The 19,385-nt window shown below is 49.9% G+C and overlaps 1 protein-coding gene across 4 annotated transcripts in view; it reads right to left on the bottom strand.

Annotated features, from left to right (window-relative positions):
- Positions 1-19,385, bottom strand: part of PLEKHS1 (pleckstrin homology domain containing S1) — a 57,410-nt gene that overhangs the window by 24,472 nt on the left and 13,553 nt on the right. For all 4 annotated transcript variants that reach the window (XM_063307193.1, XM_063307195.1, XM_063307196.1 and 1 more), the window contains 3 exons: positions 18,838-18,972; positions 9,041-9,095; positions 7,269-7,373 (listed from right to left, as the gene is read on the bottom strand). In XM_063307193.1, the coding sequence (XP_063163263.1) occupies positions 7,269-7,373; positions 9,041-9,095; positions 18,838-18,972 (295 nt within the window). The remainder of the gene's footprint in view (positions 1-7,268; positions 7,374-9,040; positions 9,096-18,837; positions 18,973-19,385) is intronic.

The following is a 19,385-nucleotide window of genomic DNA, read 5'->3' as shown; positions in this document are numbered from 1 at the left end:
TCATGCAATCTGCCCTGATATCTTTCGGCTGTCCAATGAAAACCACTGTATTTTTCCACTTATAAATGCTGCAATTCTATTGATGCTTTACTAATGTTAATGCTTTTATGATTTTAGTATTAAGGTACTTTTATGTTCAAACTATAATTAATTGAGAAGCAGTTTATACATGAGCAGAAATTTCTTGATTGCTACAGAATTGCAGGATGCCTATTCAGTGCTTAGAGTTGCCTGTGGCCTGGACTATATGTATTGATTAGAGAGGCAGGCAGCAAACTGATACACCAATGGCTGAGCAGTTATTCATTTATTTATTTAGCAGGTTTCTAGGGCTTCCCGCTTGCCAAATGATTCTGAGCAGCTTACAAGAGTTAAATGTAAAAAAAACAACAGTAAAAACCAGTTAAAAATTCATATATATCTAGATCTAGCACAAGAATTTAAGGAAGTTTGCTCTAGTACATCTTTCCCCAAACTCCTAAAACAATGTCATACACTGCCTACCGCCGAGTAACACACAGACACTGGTTCAGTTGAAGCAGGCTCTGGTTTATTCATAGCGTAGATTCAGTTGTAGAAAAAAGCTGAGAGTGACAGGAGCGCGCCGGTGCGGGGTTTAAATACCCCGCGCCGGTCAGCGCCCCCTCACTCGAGGTTACGTCACCCCCCCTTTGTCCAACATGCTGTCTTGCCGGTAGGTGAGGGGTTGCGAGGCTCCGCTGGCGCTCCGGGATCGCCCATCATCGGTTTCCCTATTCATCCGGTGATTGCTGTCAGCTGGGCGATCTCCGTTGCGCTAGCGCTAACAGCTTGGATGTGCCTCGCGATCCGCTTAGCCATTGTATCTTCTTCTTTCGTCTTTGTGAATTGATGGCTGCTTATCTTGAGCCCCTTCCCCTGTTTCCTTGTTATTGTCATGTGTGCCATTGCGCTGATGTCTTCAGCTCAACGGCACTCATGACATACTGCCCCCTGTCCGAATAGTGCCCCCCCCCGGCTTTCCGGTTTTTTTTCCAGGAGAGCTGTCAAAAATGGTTTTTTTTTTTTTTTTGAATTTCCCGCCGGAGTGTTTTCGCCCCTCCCTTTGTTCCGCCCTCTACCACGTGTCCCTCTAGGGTGTGTTCCCAGTGCGCATGCCCCGGTCACACCCTGGGCGTGCGCATGCTCCGGCCACACCCAGCTTGTTTGGCTCAGTTCGGCGAGGAGAGAGGCGTGGCTGGTCGGGTGCTTATCAGCTCCAGGTAGGGCCCTTATTTTTATTCTAAGTGCGTCGCCTTTGTTATGTGTGCTCCTGGGCATTGCCCCCAGGATGCACTGTTGACTTGATTGCCACTCCCCCGTGGGCCCGGGGCAGGGGGAGGGTGCTGGCGACCGCTTGTCACTGCCTCGTGGGCCCGGGGCGGGGGGGGTGAGTCCCGGGGGGGGAGGTCCACCCAAGTCGCGGGCTTGGGGGGGCCCTTTCCCTTGGGGCACGGTAGGCGGGGGGGCCCATGGGGGAGGGGGTATGCAGGTGCCGGTTTGCTTGTCTTGCCTTAGGCTTGTCGGGGTACGCCCGGTGAAAAGCCCGGGTCAGGTCAGGCGCGTTAACGTTGTGCGCCGCCACCCATTCTGGGTGGGGGAAGTGTTTCCACCTGACCAAATAGTGTAAAGTTCCCCGTTGCCTGCGGGAGTCGAGTATGTCCCTTACTTCAAAGTGATGTTGGCCGTCGATCATCACCGGTGAGGGCAGTGGTGTGCTTGGGTGCCATCGAGAGGTAGTTGCCGGTTTCAGGAGGCTGGTGTGGAATACCGGGTGGAGTCTCCGTAGGTTGTGTGGCAGGTCCAAGCGTATTGCCACCGGGTTCACTATCTGCATGACTCGGAACGGCCCGATGTACTTAGGCCCCAGTTTTTTCGAGGGTTGGGGTGACTTTAGGAATTTGGTGGATAGGTAGACCATATCCCCAGCCTGGAATGTTGGTTGTTGGCGTCGGTGCTTGTCGGCCTGCTCTTTGTAGGCCGCCTGTGCTTCCTTCAGCGCTGCCGTGATTATTGACCACGACTCCGCAATCTTCCGTCCCCAGTCACTAGCGTCCACCTGGGGTCCCGGGGGTTGTGGTAGCTCCGGTATGGGGACAAAGTCACGCCCCGTGACTACCTCGAACGGAGTTTTCCCCGTGCTCGTGTGAACGGCGTTGTTGTATGCGACTTCGGCGAACGGGAGCAGTTCGGCCCAGTCGTCTTGATGGTAGTTGGTGTATGAGCATATGAATTGTTCTAGGGTGGCATTGAGGACCTCTGTGGCTCCGTCCGTCTGGGGGTGCCAGGCAGTGGATAGGGCCTGTTGGGTCCCCGTCAGCTTTAGGAAGGCCCGCCAGAATTTAGAAGTGAATTGTGTGCCCCTGTCGGTCACCACACGTGCGGGACATCCGTGTAACCTGTACACGTGTATGAGGAAGAGTTTGGCTAGTTGTTGTGCGGACGGGACCGATGTGCAGGGGATGAAGTGGGCCTGTTTCGAAAAATAGTCTTTCACCACCCAAATAGCCGTTTTCTTCTGGCTGGGTGGGAGGTCCACTATAAAATCCATGGAGATTTCCTCCCATGGGCGGGAGGGTTCTGCCACCTGTTGTAAAAGCCCCGAGGGCTTGCCTGGTGCCCGTTTGGCTCTGGCGCACGTTGGGCAGGACGCTACGTAGGCTTTCACATCCCGTCTTAGCGCGGGCCACCAGAATTGACACCTTGTTAGGTGCAGGGTCTTAAGGAACCCAAAGTGTCCCACTTGCTTGGTGTCGTGGGATCTATGCAAGATCGCTTGGCGTTGCGAGTCCGGGACATAGATTCTGCCTTCCCCCCATGCCAGGTCCTGTGCCATCATTACCTTGTCGGGGTTTGCCAGGAACCAGGGGTTGGTTTTGAGGGCGGCGGCGAGGTCCGTGCGTATCCCCCCTGGTAGTTGCGGTTGGCGTTGTCTGGTCACAGGTTGTCCCGCCGTCGGTTGCGCCGTAGAGTCGTGCTGCCTCCGAGCGCCGCTCCGGGTGGTCACAGCCATCCCCAGTTGAGAAGCGGATAGGACCGTCCCAATGGTGTCTGGGGCGGGCTCTTCGTCTTGGGGCAGTCGGGAAAGGGCGTCAGCCAGGAAGTTCTTTTTACCCGGCATGAACTTCAGCTGGAAGTTGAAGCGGCTGAAGAATTGGGCCCATCGGACCTGTTTTGGGCTGAGGCGTCTGGGCGTTCGGAGGGCCTTGAGGTTCCGGTGGTCGGTCCAGACCTCGAATGGTTGGGCGGCTCCTTCGAGTAGGTGTCTCCATGTTTCCAGCGCTGATTTTACCGCGAAGGCTTCCTTCTCCCAGACGTGCCATCGCCTTTCTGTCTCGGAGAATTTCCTCGACAGGTAGGTGCATGGTTTCAGGAGTCCTGTGGGGTCCTTTTGGAGTAGGATGGCCCCCAGGGAGAAGTCTGAGGCGTCGGCTTGGACCACGAACGGCCGTTCTGGGTCTGGGTGCGCGAGGATTGGCTCTGTGGTGAACAGCGCTTTCAACTTATTAAATGCGGTCTGGCACGCGGGAGTCCAATTCAATACTGTGCCCGGGTTCTTGGCGCGTTGGGTGTCCCCCACCCCTTTGGTTTTGAGGAGGTCCGTTAGGGGGAGGGCTATCTCCGCGAACCCCCGGGCGAATGACCTGTAAAAATTCGCGAAGCCGAGGAAGCTCTGGAGTTGGCGTCTGTTGTGGGGGCGTTCCCAGTTCAGTACCGCCTCGACTTTTGCGGGGTCCATTTCTATGCCGTCTCCGGAGATTCGGTACCCCAGGTAGTCTAGGCGCGCTTTATGGAATTCGCACTTTGCGGGTTTGGCATAGAGCTGCGCCCTTCTGAGCTTATCGAGGACTTGTCTGACTAGGGTCACATGTTCCTCGTGCGTTTTGGTGTAGATAAGGATGTCGTCTATGTAGACGAGGACCCCTTTGAACAGGTGTTTATGCAGGACCTCATTGATGAGCTGCATAAACACCCACGGGGCCCCCGCGAGTCCGAACAGCAGACCTTGTACTGGAAGGCGCCTAGGGGGCAGTTGAACGCAGTCTTCCATTCGTCCCCCTCCCTGATTCGGATGCGGTAGTACGCCTCGCGAAGGTCCAGCTTGGAGAAGACCTTGCCCGTGGACAGGTGGGCGAGCATATCTTTTACCAGGGGTAAGGGGTATTTGTTGGACAGGGAAGCCGCATTTAGGCCCCGGTAGTCGGTGCAGAGCCGTAGGGTGCCGTCTTTCTTCTCCCGGAATAAGACGGGGGCTCCGACCGGTGAGCATGCTGGCTCTATGAATCCCCTCTCTAGGTTTTTATTGATGAACTCCCGGAGGGTTGCCATCTCCTTCGGGGTCATCGAGTAGATCTTCGGTCTAGGTAAGGGGACGTCGGGCAGCAGGTCAATCCGACAGTCCGTCTTGTGGTGGTGGGGTAGTTGGTCAGCTTCCGCCTCTCTGAAGACCTCGGAGAAGTCAGCGTATTGTTCCGGTAGGTCTGCTGTGGTAGCTGCGTTGTCCTGTGTAGCCGCCTCTGCTCGTCCCACAGTGGGGTTGGTTCTGCCCGCCGGAACTGGCGCCCGGTACTCGCCGTCGCCGAATATGAAGGTGCGGGTCTCCCAGTCGATGCGCGGGTTGTTTGTCGCGAGCCATGGCATTCCCAAGACTGCAATGGGTCGTCCGATGTGGGTGACAACGAACGATGTGCGTTCGGTGTGAGTGCCGATTTGCAGGGTGACTGGCTCGGTCTGCATCGTGGCTGGTTTCCCTCCCGCTGTTGAGCCATCCAGCTGGTGGAATGCCAGCGGCGTGGGGAGGGGGGAGCAGCGGAGGTCGAGTTTGGCAACTAAGTCGGGGTGGATGAGGTTTTTCGAGCACCCCGAGTCCACTAGTGCCGCGGCCGTGGTGACTCCGTTGCCGGCAGAGAGTTTGATTGCCGCCATTATAACGGAGCTTTCGCCGTTCCGTCGAGGTGGTCCGCGCTGCTGTCCCACCACCTGCCTCGCAACGCGTTTCAGGGCAGGCGGGGAGCGTTTCCCGCCGGCTGGTCTGGGTCTACGGCGTCCTCTCCCCCCCAGTAGGTGTCTCAGCCTTCCTCTGGTGTCGCTGTGGCTCCGGTCATTCGGCGGTGAGGGGGCGGCGGTGGGTTAGGTGGTTTGAGGTTAGTTTTCGGGGCGGGTTTAGGCACACTAGCCGGCGGTCGGTTGGCGAAGCAATCTGCCGTCTTGTGCCCCAGTTTTCCACACCTCCCGCAGGGCCCGCGATTAAATTTCTTCCTTGGGTATGTGGGACCGGCCGTCCCCACGTGTGGCGCGGGTACCTTTTGGCAGGTGTTGGTCGTGTCTTCCGTCGTTGCCATGAGGAAGGTGCGGTGCGCGTGTTCTGCTTTCCCTGCGAGGTGGATCCAACCATGTAGAGTCTCTGGGTCGTCGCGGTAGAGGGCCCATTGGAGTACGTCGCGGTTGAGCCCCCTTTTGAACATTTCCAGCAGGGTGGTCTCGGACCAGTCATTGATCTTCCCTGCGAGGGCTTTGAACTCGAGGGCGTAGTCCGGGACAGTGCGTGCGCCCTGTTTGAGTCTTTGGAGTGCGCTTTTCGCCCTCACTTTGGCTAGTGGGTCCTCAAAGTAGCTCTTCATCTCGTTGATGAAGGCGTGGAAGTTGGCGAGGGCGGGGGAGCTGGACTCGTACAGTTGGACATACCAGTCCGCCGCCCGGTCTTGTAGTTTGATCACCACGGCTGCGATCTTGTCCACTTCGGAGTCATAGGAGTGTCCGTGCCTCCCCATGAACTCCCTGGCATTCGTAATGAAGAACGACAGTTTCGCGGGGTTCCCATCAAAGAAGATGGGGAAGTCCTTTGGGGCCCGGGCGTTTTGTGAGCCCCCTCCCCTCACTTCCTGGCCTGTGGCGTCGTCCGTCTGGGCCGTTTGTTGACCATCATCTGGCCCGTGGGAGTTCGGCGCCTCGCTCGGGGTGTGGACCTGTGCGGGGACGTCGTTGGGTGGCGCAGGGGACATCAACGACTGAAGCATGGTCCGGAGTTCCTTCAGTTGGGTCTCCATGGCCGCGAGTCTAGCTTGTGCGTCCCCGTCCGCGATCCGCGCCGCCGCTGGGGCCGGTTCCATCGGTGTGTCGGCGGGGGTGGGTCGCCAGTGGGGTTCGGGCACTCCCGTCCGTTGGCCCGCTTCCTCCGCCGTCGGCTGGGTTGCTTCTTCGTCCTCCCCCGTGCTTACCGCCGTTGGGCTGCCGCTCCACGCCCGTGGCTGGGGTGCGATGTGGGGCGCGGGGTTCTCTGCTGGTCTCGGGAGGTATGTTGCTCCCTCCCGTGGCCGGGTTGCCTCCGTCGCCATCTCCCCTTGGGGTTGGAGCTGAGGCTCGGGTTGGGCCGGGTGGGCGTCCATGGCTCTGGGAGTCCACGGTGCCTCTGGCCTCGATCGGTCCTCCTCTGCTTCTTGCCGTGCGGCTCGCCCCCCTTGTCCGCGTCGCGCCGGCCTCATCGTTCCTAGTCTTCTCGCCGTCTACTCCTCCCGCGGCTCGTTGTCGTCCGGTGGGGCTCGGCGAGGCTGAGTTTGTGACTCTCAGCTTTATGTCATGCACTGCCTACCGCCGAGTAACACACAGACACTGGTTCAGTTGAAGCAGGCTCTGGTTTATTCATAGCGTAGATGCAGTTGTAGAAAAAAGCTGAGAGTGACAGGAGCGCGCCGGTGCGGGGTTTAAATACCCCGCGCCGGTCAGCGCCCCCTCAGTCGAGGTTACGTCACCCCCCCTTTGTCCAACATGCTGTCTTGCCGGTAGGTGAGGGGTTGCGAGGCCCCGCTGGCGCTCCGGGATCGCCCATCATCGGTTTCCCTATTCATCCGGTGATTGCTGTCAGCTGGGCGATCTCCGTTGCGCTAGCGCTAACAGCTTGGGTGTGCCTCGCGATCCGCTTAGCCATTGTATCTTCTTCTTTCGTCTTTGTGAGTTGATGGCTGCTTATCTTGAGCCCCTTCCCCTGTTTCCTTGTTATTGTCATGTGTGCCATTGCGCTGATGTCTTCAGCTCAACGGCACTCATGACAAACAAGCAAATAATGACTAAGCATGCTTAGTGGGAGCATAATAATAACTGGCTATTGGGAAAAAGAATGATGATGAAATCAAGGTTCTTAGAAGAGGGTATGTCTTGCCCTCTTAACATTTTGTTCCCTGCCTCATACTATTAAAAATTGGCTTGCAGATGAAGTGGATATGCATCTATAAAAATAAACTTATAACACTTACTTCATATGTAGTGCCAGGACACTGATCCTTCGTGGTGATAGAGGCAGCACCCAATTCATCAAGACAGGCTGGGACAGATTTTGACCGACTTCTGGGTTCTTGTTTCTAATTCAAAATGTAGGCAACAAACTTTCTATACTTTTACATGAATCAGAAAATTTGTTGATCATAACAGCTGAAGACATGGATGTTTCTGCAAACATTTGGGGGCAAGTAGTGTGCAGGTTATCTTTTAGGCAGATTATTACTGCTTGCTTGTTCCTGTTTATTTTATATATTTCCTTATCTTGTAAACTACCTTGAGAGCCACAAAAATTGGCAGTATATAAACTGTGGAATAAATAAATGGCTATATTCTTCTGCTGAAAGTACAGATGCATGAGATAGCAACTAGCCCATAAATACCTGTAAGACTCACCATCACCATCACCTTACATTCCATCAGTCTGGGGTGCAAGTATCTTCTTGCTTGTTTTATTGTATTCATTTTCACTTAATCCTCAAACATTTTTCTGGATTGAAAACTTCCAAATTGTTGGCTTTTCTAGGTGAAATGCAATGCAAACTTGCTTAGAGGCATTACTTTTGGGACATGGCTTAAAATGGGCCCTGAAATTGCACTGTTTATCTATGAGCTCATGCTATTAAAAGTTCTGCTAAAAAGGCCATTGTGGCTTTGGTTCAAGAGATTGATCCAGTAACTCTTTTTCTGTCATGGTGCCTGGTCTCTGGAACAACATTCCCTTGAAGGTTGGAATAGCCCCAGCCATGCTGCCCTTTCAATTGAAGGCCTAGCTCTTTCCCACTTGTGGGGTAAGTAGTGTGTGCCCTGGGGGGAATTTGAGTAACACTTAAATGTTTTAGTCCTTAGGTTTTCACCTACTTTTGGCTTTTTACTGCATTGAATGTTGTTTTTAAATTGTATGCCACCCAGAGCTGTAACGTAAATGTGATTTATAAATAAATATAAAATAAACAAATAAGTATTTCCCTTACTAGCAAAGACTCATCCAGTAATCAATTTTATGATTGTTAATAATGTGGGAGGAGGAGGATTAAGTTGTGGGCTGTCTTAAAATTTCATCTATTACCAACAAGGTCGCTAAATTTTTAACAATAGCCACAGCCTGTAGAAATCATCTGGTGCCTTCCTTACACATTTACTTCAGGCTTTTCCGTATAAGTTTAATTTTATTGTTATTTTATATGGCTGTTTTATCTTTGATGTGTTGTAATACTGTCTTCTTTTAAATATTGGTCTTGGAGTGCAAGTAAAAATCAATAAGAATTATGTAGATATTATCTTGTTAATTTTCAGGAGATTTAGAAGCCCACTTTCCTCACAGAATATATCCAGTGGAAATGAAATGTGAATATGTGGAGAAAACTTGACTCACATTCGTAACTAAAGAGACAGAACTAAACCTTTAAGTAAATTTGTCTTTAGTTAAGGCAGCTAAAAAAAGAAAGGGCTCATCATTATCAACTTCAACAGTTTATTGCTTATAAAAGCGACATGTCTTGAGATAACAATTTGAAACCTGGCTTTTGTAATCTAATTGCTTTATTGAAGCTTTTGGCAACAACTGCTAGTAAAATTCCCATATGCTGTGCATGCCAAGTTTCATTTTGGACTAGAATGTGGCTGCCAAGGGAGGAAGGCAACTGGAAATTAACCGTTGGCCTTTTTTCTCCACAAACAGTTAAGACAGCATTTTAATAACACAAATTCTTGGTGTTACTCAAAATGGCAAAAGAAAACATTTATTTACCTTTTTTCCTGAGCACAATTCAAACAGGAAGGTGGCCCATTCCTCAACTTCCTTGCTAGAATTTTAAATGTTTTAAAACAGACAAAAGAGAAACAGATACATGAGTGAGGAATGAAAGTGTGCAGACAATGTCTGGTGAGTAACAGAAGTAAAAAAAAGTCTTTCCAGATCGTCCTTACAAGCTGTGACTTTAACACAGGGTTTCTCAATCATGGAAACCTAGGGTTTCGTGAGAGGTCCCTAGGGGTTCCCTGGGAGATCATGATTTATTTAAAAAAATCATTTCAAATTTGGGCAACTTCACATTAAAGAGATAAAATTCATTCTTTATTTTTGGTTTAAGAACACAGTAAATACTTATATACAGGCCTACCCATGAAACAAAGATAATAATTTTGTAACTTCTGGCCTATAATTGAGCCTGAATGTGCAGGGGTTCTCTGAGGCCTGAAAAATATTTCAAGGGTTCCTCCAGGGTCAAAAAGTTGAGAAAGGCTGCTTTAACGTTTCAGCCAATCCCCAGATGATGACTCTCTATCATTCTTTGTCCTTGCCCATGAATTGCAGAATTAATCAAGAAGCATTCAGCAAATGGCAGCATCCATCTGGGCTTGGAAATTAAGCAAGATGGCTTGGAAGTTAATATCTGGGTGGGGTTCCCTTGATTAGGATGCCAAATTTGTAGTCTAGACTAGGAAATCGAAACAAAATCCCAGAAGAAGTCAAAGGAAAACTACTTCTGAACTGTTGTTCAGTAAAATTTAGTCTGTCGTGGGGAGTCAAGCTTGATTTGAAAGAGATTTTACTCTCCCCCCTTTTTTAAAGAAGGGGAACTGTTGTCATTTATGAAAGCATCTGCATTTTATTTTTATTCTTGGAGGAATAGGTCACTGCTTTCAACAGCTACAAGGCTGCAGATATTTGAGACAACAGCATGGGTTCTTCAGATATGAATTGAATAGTCTCATAGGGCTTGGAGTGCTTTCAGGTAAAATACTTATTGTGGAATATTTTGAGGATGGTTTGAGTTCAGTTTATAGCTTTCCTATATTTGCCCAAAGATTCTAATAGCCTTTTTTTCTTGCTGTAAAAAATTACAAAGAAGAAAAGATGATATTTTGACTGGTGGGCTAGAAGTTAACCCTCAGACAGTTTCTATTAACAAAAACATATCATACTAAGGATGGCACAGGAAATTATGCTTTTCAAATGACTCTTATAGTTAATTAACTGCAGTTACATTCCTCTTTTTACTGGTAAAATTCAATTTGCATTCAGGATGAATATTAGTGCTCTAGTGGGCATCCTTGGGAATAGCAAGGGGGATCAAATGATGATACATGTGTGATGACATAAGTGTGCAAATGTCATGATTTACATATCTGCATCAGACCATATACCAATATATAACTTTTAGAATTTTGTGTGAGTACAGCATCTACATATTATACAAAACCACATTTTGGCATTATTGTGGTTTTCTGCAGAGCCTGCTCTCTACAGGTATGGATGACTTCAGGGGATTATGAAGGCAAGTGACATTACATATGTCATGATATCATCACTCAAATTATTTAATATGGTTGCCAAGGAATCAAATTATCCAGTTTATAAAGCAACCTTTCACAACCTGGAGCTCTCCAAATATGAACCCTGGCCCTACACATTTGCATGGTACCCAGTTGGGAAAATTTGATTTCTCTTCTCCCTTTCAATAGCTTGGAGTTTAATCCTCGATAGGTCAACCTGTAAACTGCTCTTTTGGCCTCTTAGTGCATGCTTCTTATCTTACTACCACTTCTCATGTGTGTATTTTCTTTTAAAATATTTTATTATTATACAAATAGACATTTCCATTAATATCAACTCTGTATCTCTCTCTTACCATTATAGCAAAATATTCATTATCCTCTAGTTTGTACTGATATCAAGACACCAAGGTAATAAGGGTACGCATAATTCTGTTGTTGCACAGAAATTCTGAAAGCACAGCTTTCTTGTATAAGCCAATGATATTATCCTATACTGTTGTCAGGGGTTTCTTTAGCTATTCCTCCTTTAAACAAACTTGGCATGAAGGTGCAAGAGTGGAACCAAGTTTGCTGATCCAATTCCTCTGCATTCATAGGCCTCTATTTGTTTCTAGTTACTGTATCTATATACCACTTCCAGCTAATCCAAAGACGTAATTAGAGTAGATGTATGTACTGTATGACATGCCCTCCTTTATGTTTATGGATGATTGCACAGATGAATGTTGCTGGCAGAGAGACTGATATCAAGCATGCTTCCTCTTCCCTGTACCTGGCTGAATGTATGCTCAACTCTGTATGCAATAATTCATTTTAATGGGGGGGGGGGAAAGGGGGGGTTGGGAGTGTATGCAGGAGGGAGGATTTGAGACACCATTGTCATTTGGGGCAGAAGCCCCATGTTTCCCATAACCAATAGCTCTTCACAGTGGCTATTTTTCGATGTAGGCAGCAGAATTCTAATTACTTGTCTTCCTTTACAAAACGATAAAATTAACATAATGCTTCAAAAGAACCATATAACTCCATTGTTTAAGGAAAAAACTGTTCTAAATGACCTAATTACAAAGGCCAAAGATAATCCTAAACAAGTATTCTTTGTATTATACTTTTTGTTTACAAGATCTTACTTGAAACAGGCAGAACTTTAAATCTTTCAAAGTAACTATTAAGGAAATTGGCAGGGTTTTCTAAACTGAGGAAAATGACAAACAGTGAGAAAAAAAATCCAGCTCCTTTTTTTTGTTTCTGTGTAAGTTTGTTCAGATATATGAATATATTGAATTCTGGGGAAAAGGAAGAAAAGGCTTAATTATAGGTGTCTAAGAGGACGTGCGTTATTTCTTTTTATGCATAACTGATTTTTCTCCCATAGCAAAAGCAGGAAAGGGAGTGAAATACAAGTCTGAATTTCAGGTAGGTTTCAGAGGAGTCATGCAAAATACTTCACTGAAATAGATTTTACTTAAAGATTAGTTCATATTTCCCTTCTCAGGCAGAACTTCCTGTATTCTAGAATAGGGGAACGTAGTTTCCTCTTAGAGCAATATTTATTTAACTATGGAGAAGGGCTTTCTTTCTTTCTTTTTTCTTTTTCTTTCTTCTTCCCTCTCAAAACTCTGAGCAAGTGTTCTCTGTGCTTTGCTCTTTTCTCCAGACTTATGCCATGAATTCTGAGAATCTAACTTGTTCTCTGTCATAAAAAGCATTGAAGCATGGGCACTGCAGTTATTATCTCTCTTCTATGTCATCCCAGACTTCAGAATTCAGCATAATGGTCTGGAATTATAGGAAGGCAGATTATAGTTGAATGCTAGGAAAAAACATCTTAACAATAAGAACAGTTTCATAGATGCAATTTTCAAGGGAGAGAAAACACTTCCTTCATTGGATGTGTTTAAACACATGGTCATATCTCAGGGATGTTTTAGTCTGAATTCCTGCACTGAGCAGGGTTGGGACTTATTTGCCTAAAATGCCCATTTGAACTCGATGTCATGATCACCGTTGCGATGCTTGTGACATCGCAACGGCTCACATAACAATACAAAGAAATGGGTACCAGGTGGATTAAGGAAAGAGGCAACTAGCTAACAAAAGAGAGCAACAGGTGCTGGCAACAAAGTATCGATTCTAGCCAGAGGCGCGGAAGGAAGAGATACAATGTTGCAAAGGAGGTAATTGACAACACCTGACCACGAGGCATGCCCAAACTGTCAGAAAGATTACGAGCCTGATCGCCCGGCAATGACCCATCACCGGCTGGGAAAAACAAGCAAGGAAACACCCGAGGCACAGGAGGGGCTCCACGACCCCTCACCTACCGGCAACGGAACCAACGGGGCTCGGGGCACACTTGGAGTAAGGAGGGGTGGAGCGCTGACCGGCACGGGCTATTTAAATCCCGTTCCAGCGCGCTCCACTCACTCTCAGCTTTTCTAAAAGGCATGCACTCTGTTCTATCAATAAAGCCAGAACCTAAGCCCACGCTAGCGTCTGTGTATTTACTGGTTAGCAGGCAGAGCCTGACATAAAGCTGAGAGTCACCAAACCAAGATTGCCAAGCTCCACCGGCCGATCATTTTTCCGTGGGAGAGACCGACTGGCGAAAAATGGAACCAGGGACAGCAATGGAGCCAGCACTTTGCACCAGAGGCGTGAAGGACAGCCCGCAAGAGGCAGAGGCAACCCGACGGCGGCTGGAGGCAGCGCACCCCATAGGAGACGCGGACACCCTCCCTGCCCACACCGCACCCCAGTTCCAGACCTGGAGCTCCAACCCAGACGGAAGAACCCCGACGGAAGACGAGGTTGGGGACCAGCAACTCCTCGCTTGGGCCGACGGAGCAGGATCCCAGACGGGAACACCCTACTCCACCTGGAGGCTCCGCTACCCCCAAATGTCCGAGCAGGAAGGCGCAAGACTACGTACCAGACAGCATCTGGCAGCACCAACGTCGGACAACCAGGGCACGCCAGACAGGGTCATGGCCCTGGAAGCCAGGGTACGATACCTTGAGCACCTGCTCCTGTCCCTAGCAACAATCGTCAGCGAGCGCTCCAAGACTGAGGCGGCACAGGGGGTAAGAGGGGATCGGGGCAACATACCCACCCCATCAACAACCCCAAGCGGAAGGGGCCAAGCATGAGACTGTTGCAGGGATTCGCAGCCCCAGGCCAGTGGGAGCCATCCTTCAACACCCACAGGTAGGGGACCCACAAATTGGGAGGTTTGCCAAAGACTTCACCGTACAATTTGACGGGAACCCCACGAAACTGTCCTTCTTCTTAACTAATGCGAGGGACTACATGGCCCAATACGGCCATTGCTTCAACATAGAAGCCACCAAAATCTCGGCGGTGGCCACCAGGCTCCAGGACAGGGCTGCGGACTGGTACGTACAGATGTCTGAGTCCGGAGCCCCAGCCTTGGCCAATTTCCATGACTTCCTCACCGAGCTGAAACATTCCTTTGAGGACCCTCTGGCGAAGGAAAGGGCAAAGTGCACACTTCTAGCGCTGCGGCAGGGAAGAAGAACGGTGGCCGACTATGCCCTCAAATTCAAGGTCCTCGCAGGCAAAATCATGGAATAGTCGGAGGCCACCCTGATCGACATGTTCAAGCGTGGCCTCAACCGGGAGGTGCTTCAATGGGCACTCTACAGGGATGACCCAGCCTCCCTTCACGGGTGGATTTGCCTAGCCGGTAAAGCAGAGCATGCCCAGCGCACGTTCCTGTTCGCAACCGCAGACGACAAAATCCTGCCCAGCACAAGAGGACCAGTCCCACAGCCGGGCCCAACCTTGTATGCAGACCAACAACAGAGGCTTGCCCGCGGGCAGTGTACCAGGTGCGGGAAAATGGGCCACCGAGCGGTGGACTGTTTCACAAACAGAACAACAGATCACCTGCCCAGACCCACACCGAAGATGCCACACAAACCATCCAACCCCCCCAGATGGCTGACAGGAGCGTTAGCAACCCCGGAAGAGAATGCGGATGCCTACCTCGCAGGGGACATGATCGACGCCCAAGAACAGCCGGTGGAAAACGCTCCCCACCTGCTCTAAGCAGCGCCGCTGGGCAGGTGGTGAAGAAGGGGCGCAACAACCCCAGGGTGAGTGACGATTGCTCCATCCTGGCAGGGACAATTGAACTCGCTTATGGCCCTAGAGCCATTGCGGCCGAAGCTATGGTGGATTCTGGGTGCTCCAGAAATCTGATCCACCCGGATATTGTCGCCGCACTAAAACTGCCCTGTTTTCCCCTCCCCAAACCACTGGCGTTCCATCAACTAGACGGTTCTACAGCGGGGGGGAGACTGGCCACCCAGAGGACCAGAATGGTCACCCTGACAATGGGCACCTACAAGGAATCAATAAACTTTGTGGTGACCCAGATAGGGAAACCCATAATAGTGCTGGGGATCCCCTGGCTAGCACGCAACAACCCACACATAGACTGGAGGACACTCTCCATCAAGTTCAAAGATGGGGTCTACCAGGCACCGACACTGGACAAACCAGCTGCTCCGACAGTGGGGAGGGCAGAAGTCGTCATCCACAACAACGACCCCCCCCCCCCCCGAAGGACTACTGGAGCAATATGCAGACTTTGCATATGTCTTCGGAGAAGAGGAGGCGGACCAATTACCCCCCCACCGCAAGACGGACTGCACAATTGAACTGCTCCCAGACGTCCCATTACCCAAGCCCAAGATCTACCCCATGACCCAGAGAGAATTAGAAGTGCTGCGGGAATTCTTGGATAAAAACCTCTCCAGGGGCTTCATAGAACCAGCGAACTTGCCGGTTGGAGCACCGTCCTATTTCGGGAAAAGAAGGACGGCACCCTAAGACTATGCACCGATTACCGAGGATTAAATTCCGCTTCCCTATCCAACAAATACCCCCTACCTCTCGTAAAGGACATGCTAGCACACCTGTCAAAGGGAAGGGTGCTTTCCAAACTCGACCTCCACGAAGCATATTACAGAATATGCATCAGGGAGGGGGACGAGTGGAAAATGGCATTCAACTGCCCCTTGGGCTCCTTCCAATACAAGGTACTACCATTCGGCCTTGCAGGGGCTCTGGGGGTCTTCATGCAACTCATCAATGAGGTGCTGCATGAACACCTATTCAAGGGCATACTGGTTTACCTGGATGATGTCCTCATCTACACGAGGATGCAGAGGGAACACGAGAGGTTGGTGAGGCAAGTCCTCACTAAGCTACGAAAAGCCAAACTCTACGCTAAGCTGTCCAAGTGTGAATTCCACAAATTGCGCTTGGACTACCTAGGGTACAGAATCTCTAACAAAGGCGTAGAAATGGACCCCGCGAAGGTTCAGGCAGTTTTGAGCTCGGAACGCCCACGCACCAGGCACCAGCTTCAAAGCTTCCTCGGGTTCGCGAATTTCTATAGGTCCTTCGCAAGGGGGTTCACGGAAATAGCCCTACCCTTAACCGATTTGCTCAAGACCAAGGGCGTCGGGGAGACGCGCAAGGTAAAAAACCTGGGGGCCGTACTTAATTGGACTCCTGCCTGTCAAACTGTGTTTGACAGGTTGAAAGCGCTGTTCACAGTGGAGCCAATCCTAGCTCACCCAGACCCCGAACGACCTTTTGTGGTGCAGGTGGACGCCTCTGACTTCTCAATAGGTGCCATCCTGCTGCAAAAGGATTCCACTGGAATCCTTAAGCCATGCGCCAACCTCTCGAGGAAATTCTCGGAGACAGAGAGGCGATGGCACGTATGGGAAAAGGAGGCGTTTGCGGTTAAAGCAGCGCTGGAGGCTTGGCGTCACCTTTTGGAAGGGACAACTTGCCCGTTTGAGGTGTGGACAGACCACCGCAACCTCGAGGCGCTCCGTACGCCCCGACATCTCAGCCCCAAGCAAATACGATGGGCTCAGTTCTTCTGCCAGTTCAACTTCCAACTGAAGTTCATACCAGGCAAAAGGAACTTCCTGGCAGACGCACTCTCCCAACTGCCCCAGGATGCGGAGCCTATCTCCGACATTGTAGGGACGGTGCTTTCTGATTCCCAGCTGGGTATGGCAGCAGTCACCCAGGGTCGCGCTCGGGGACAGCCTGCCCCCCCCTCGCAAACAACTACAACACAACCCACCCCCAGACGCAGGCAACCTCAAATACCAGGTGGGCTACGGGCAGACTTCATAACGGCATTGAAATCTGACCCCTGGCTCCTCGCCAACCCCAACAAGGTCACCATGGACCAGGACCTCACATGGGCGGAGGGAAGGCTGTATGTACCTGACTCACAATGGCAGGCAATCCTCAACAGATCGCATGACAGCAAACAGTCATTTTGGGTTCTTGAAAACCCTACACCTGACTCGGAGACAGTTTTGGTGGCCCTCGCTGAGGAAGGACATCAAGATGAATGTGGCATCTTGCCCAGGGTGCGCTATGGCCAAGCGACCAGCTGGCAAACCCCAGGGGCTGCTGCAACCCGTAGCTGAACCCTCCCGCCCTTGGGATGAAATCTCAATGGACTTCATAGTCGACTTACCGCCCAGCCAAAAGAAAATGGTCATTTGAGTGGTAAAAGACTACTTTTCAAAACAAGCGCATTTCATCCCCTGCGCCTTGATTCCATCAGCCTAACAGCTGGCGAAACCGTTCCTAGTCCATGTGTACTGCCTACATGGATGCCCCTCCCATTTGGTGACCGATAAGGGCACACAATTTACCTTGAGGTTTTGGCGAGCTTTTTTGAAACTGATAGGTACCCAGCAAGCCCTGTCAACCTCCTGGCATCCCCAGATGGACGGATCCACAGAGATCCTTAATGCCACACTGGAGCAATTCCTCCGCTCCTACATAAACTATCACCAAGATGACTGGGTAGACCTCCTCCCATTTGCAGAGGTCACATACAACAACGCAATACACCAGAGCACTGGAAAAACCCCATTTGGGGTGGTGTCGGGTCAGGAGTTCGTCCCCATCCCTGAACTACCTCAGCCCCCATCCCCAACAGTGGCCGCTTGTGATTGGGGTGAGAAAATCGCAGATTCCTGGCCGGTCATCAAGGATGTGCTTAAAGAGGCACAAACAGCGTACAAATCACAAGTGGACAAGCACCGGCACCAGCAACCAACGTTTCAGGTGGGGGACATGGTCTATCTATCCACCAGATTCATAAAATCACCGCAACCGTCAAAGAAGCTGGTCCCCAAGTTTATTGGACCATTCTGGGTGACACAAATAGTGAACCCAGTCACGGTGCGCTTAGACCTGCCCCATAATCTTAAGAGACTGCACCCGGTATTGCACTGCAGCTTACTCAAGCCAGCAAGTGATCCCTCCCAGTGGCACCCACGCACGCCCTCCCACACCAGTGATGATAGACGGACAGCAACACTTTGAAGTAAAGGAGGTGCTTGACTCCCGTAAGCAGCGGGGCTCCCTCCAATACCTCGTAAAGTGGTAACACTTTCCACACCCTGAGTGGGTCGCTGCCCGTGACGTCCAGGCTCCCGACCTGATCCGCACCTACCACACCACCTACCCCTCCAAACCCGCGGCCTAACCTTCCTGAAGGGGGGCAGTATGTCATGATCACCGTTGCGATGCTTGTGACATCGCAACGGCTCACATAACAATACAAAGAAATGGGTACCGGGCAGATTAAGGAAAAAGGCAACTAGCTAACAAAAGAGAGCAACAGGTGCTGGCAAGAAAGTATCGATTCTAGCCGGAGGCGCGGAAGGAAGAGATACAATGTTGCAAAGGAGGTAATTGACAACACCCGACCACGAGGCACACCTGAACTGTCAGAAAGATTACAAACCTGATCGCCCGGCAATGTCCCATCGCTGGCCGGGAAAAACAATCAAGGAAACACCCGAGGCACAGGAGGGGCTCCACGACCCCTCACCTACTGGCAACGGAACCAACGGGGCTCGGGGCACACTTGGAGTAAGGAGGGGTGGAGCACTGACCAGCGCGGGCTATTTAAATCCCGTTCCGGCGCGCTCCACTCACTCTCAGCTTTTCTAAAAGGCATGCACTCTGTTCTATCAATAAAGCCAGAACCTAAGCCCACGCTAGCGTCTGTGTCTTTACTGGTTAGCAGGCAGAGCCTGACACTCTAATTCATGTTTGAGTCTATCCTGATTTATAGAGATTATATTATAGGAAAGTCTGAGGACCCATTTTCAAAGTTTTGGTATGCTTGTTTTCCAATATTATAACAAATTAAAGCCATGTCCTGTAAAAGGATTGTGAACTTACCTATCTCTTCCAACAAGGTAAAATTTTCTATTCTCTGTAATGATACTCATCACTTCCGTGGACTTGCACTTGAACATCTTTTTCACAGTTGACATTTTCTCAGAGTCACCTATGCCGATTTCTATTTTTGAAGCCCTGTCAAATAATTATAAAAAGGCAAACAGACAAATATAATAAATTTGTGATTGTTTAAAAACAAATTCTTACAAATAAAAATGCAGTTTTTCTAAGAATGCCTATGTTGTATTGGAAACAACAGTTTTGCTGGCTGGGTCAGAGGGGATTTGGTTTTGAAATCATGGATGGCAGGAGATTGTGGAGGACTAGATTTGGGACCCAGTTGGGTCTCAAATCTTTATTTTGTTCAACAAATTCAAAAACTGAATGTGAATCAAATATATCACATGCTTAAAATATGTTTATGAAATTTTCAGGACTTATCTCTATAAAGGCACTCACTAGGAATGCTCATTGAGTTTGACAAATATGAGAAGAGAGTCTAGCCTATATTTTGTATAGAAAATTCCTGCCCAAGACAATCAGTAGAG

This window comes from Candoia aspera, chromosome 6, assembly GCF_035149785.1.
Source record: "Candoia aspera isolate rCanAsp1 chromosome 6, rCanAsp1.hap2, whole genome shotgun sequence".
NCBI classification, from domain to species: Eukaryota; Metazoa; Chordata; class Lepidosauria; order Squamata; family Boidae; genus Candoia; species Candoia aspera.
This window is presented reverse-complemented; position numbering and strand designations above follow the sequence as displayed.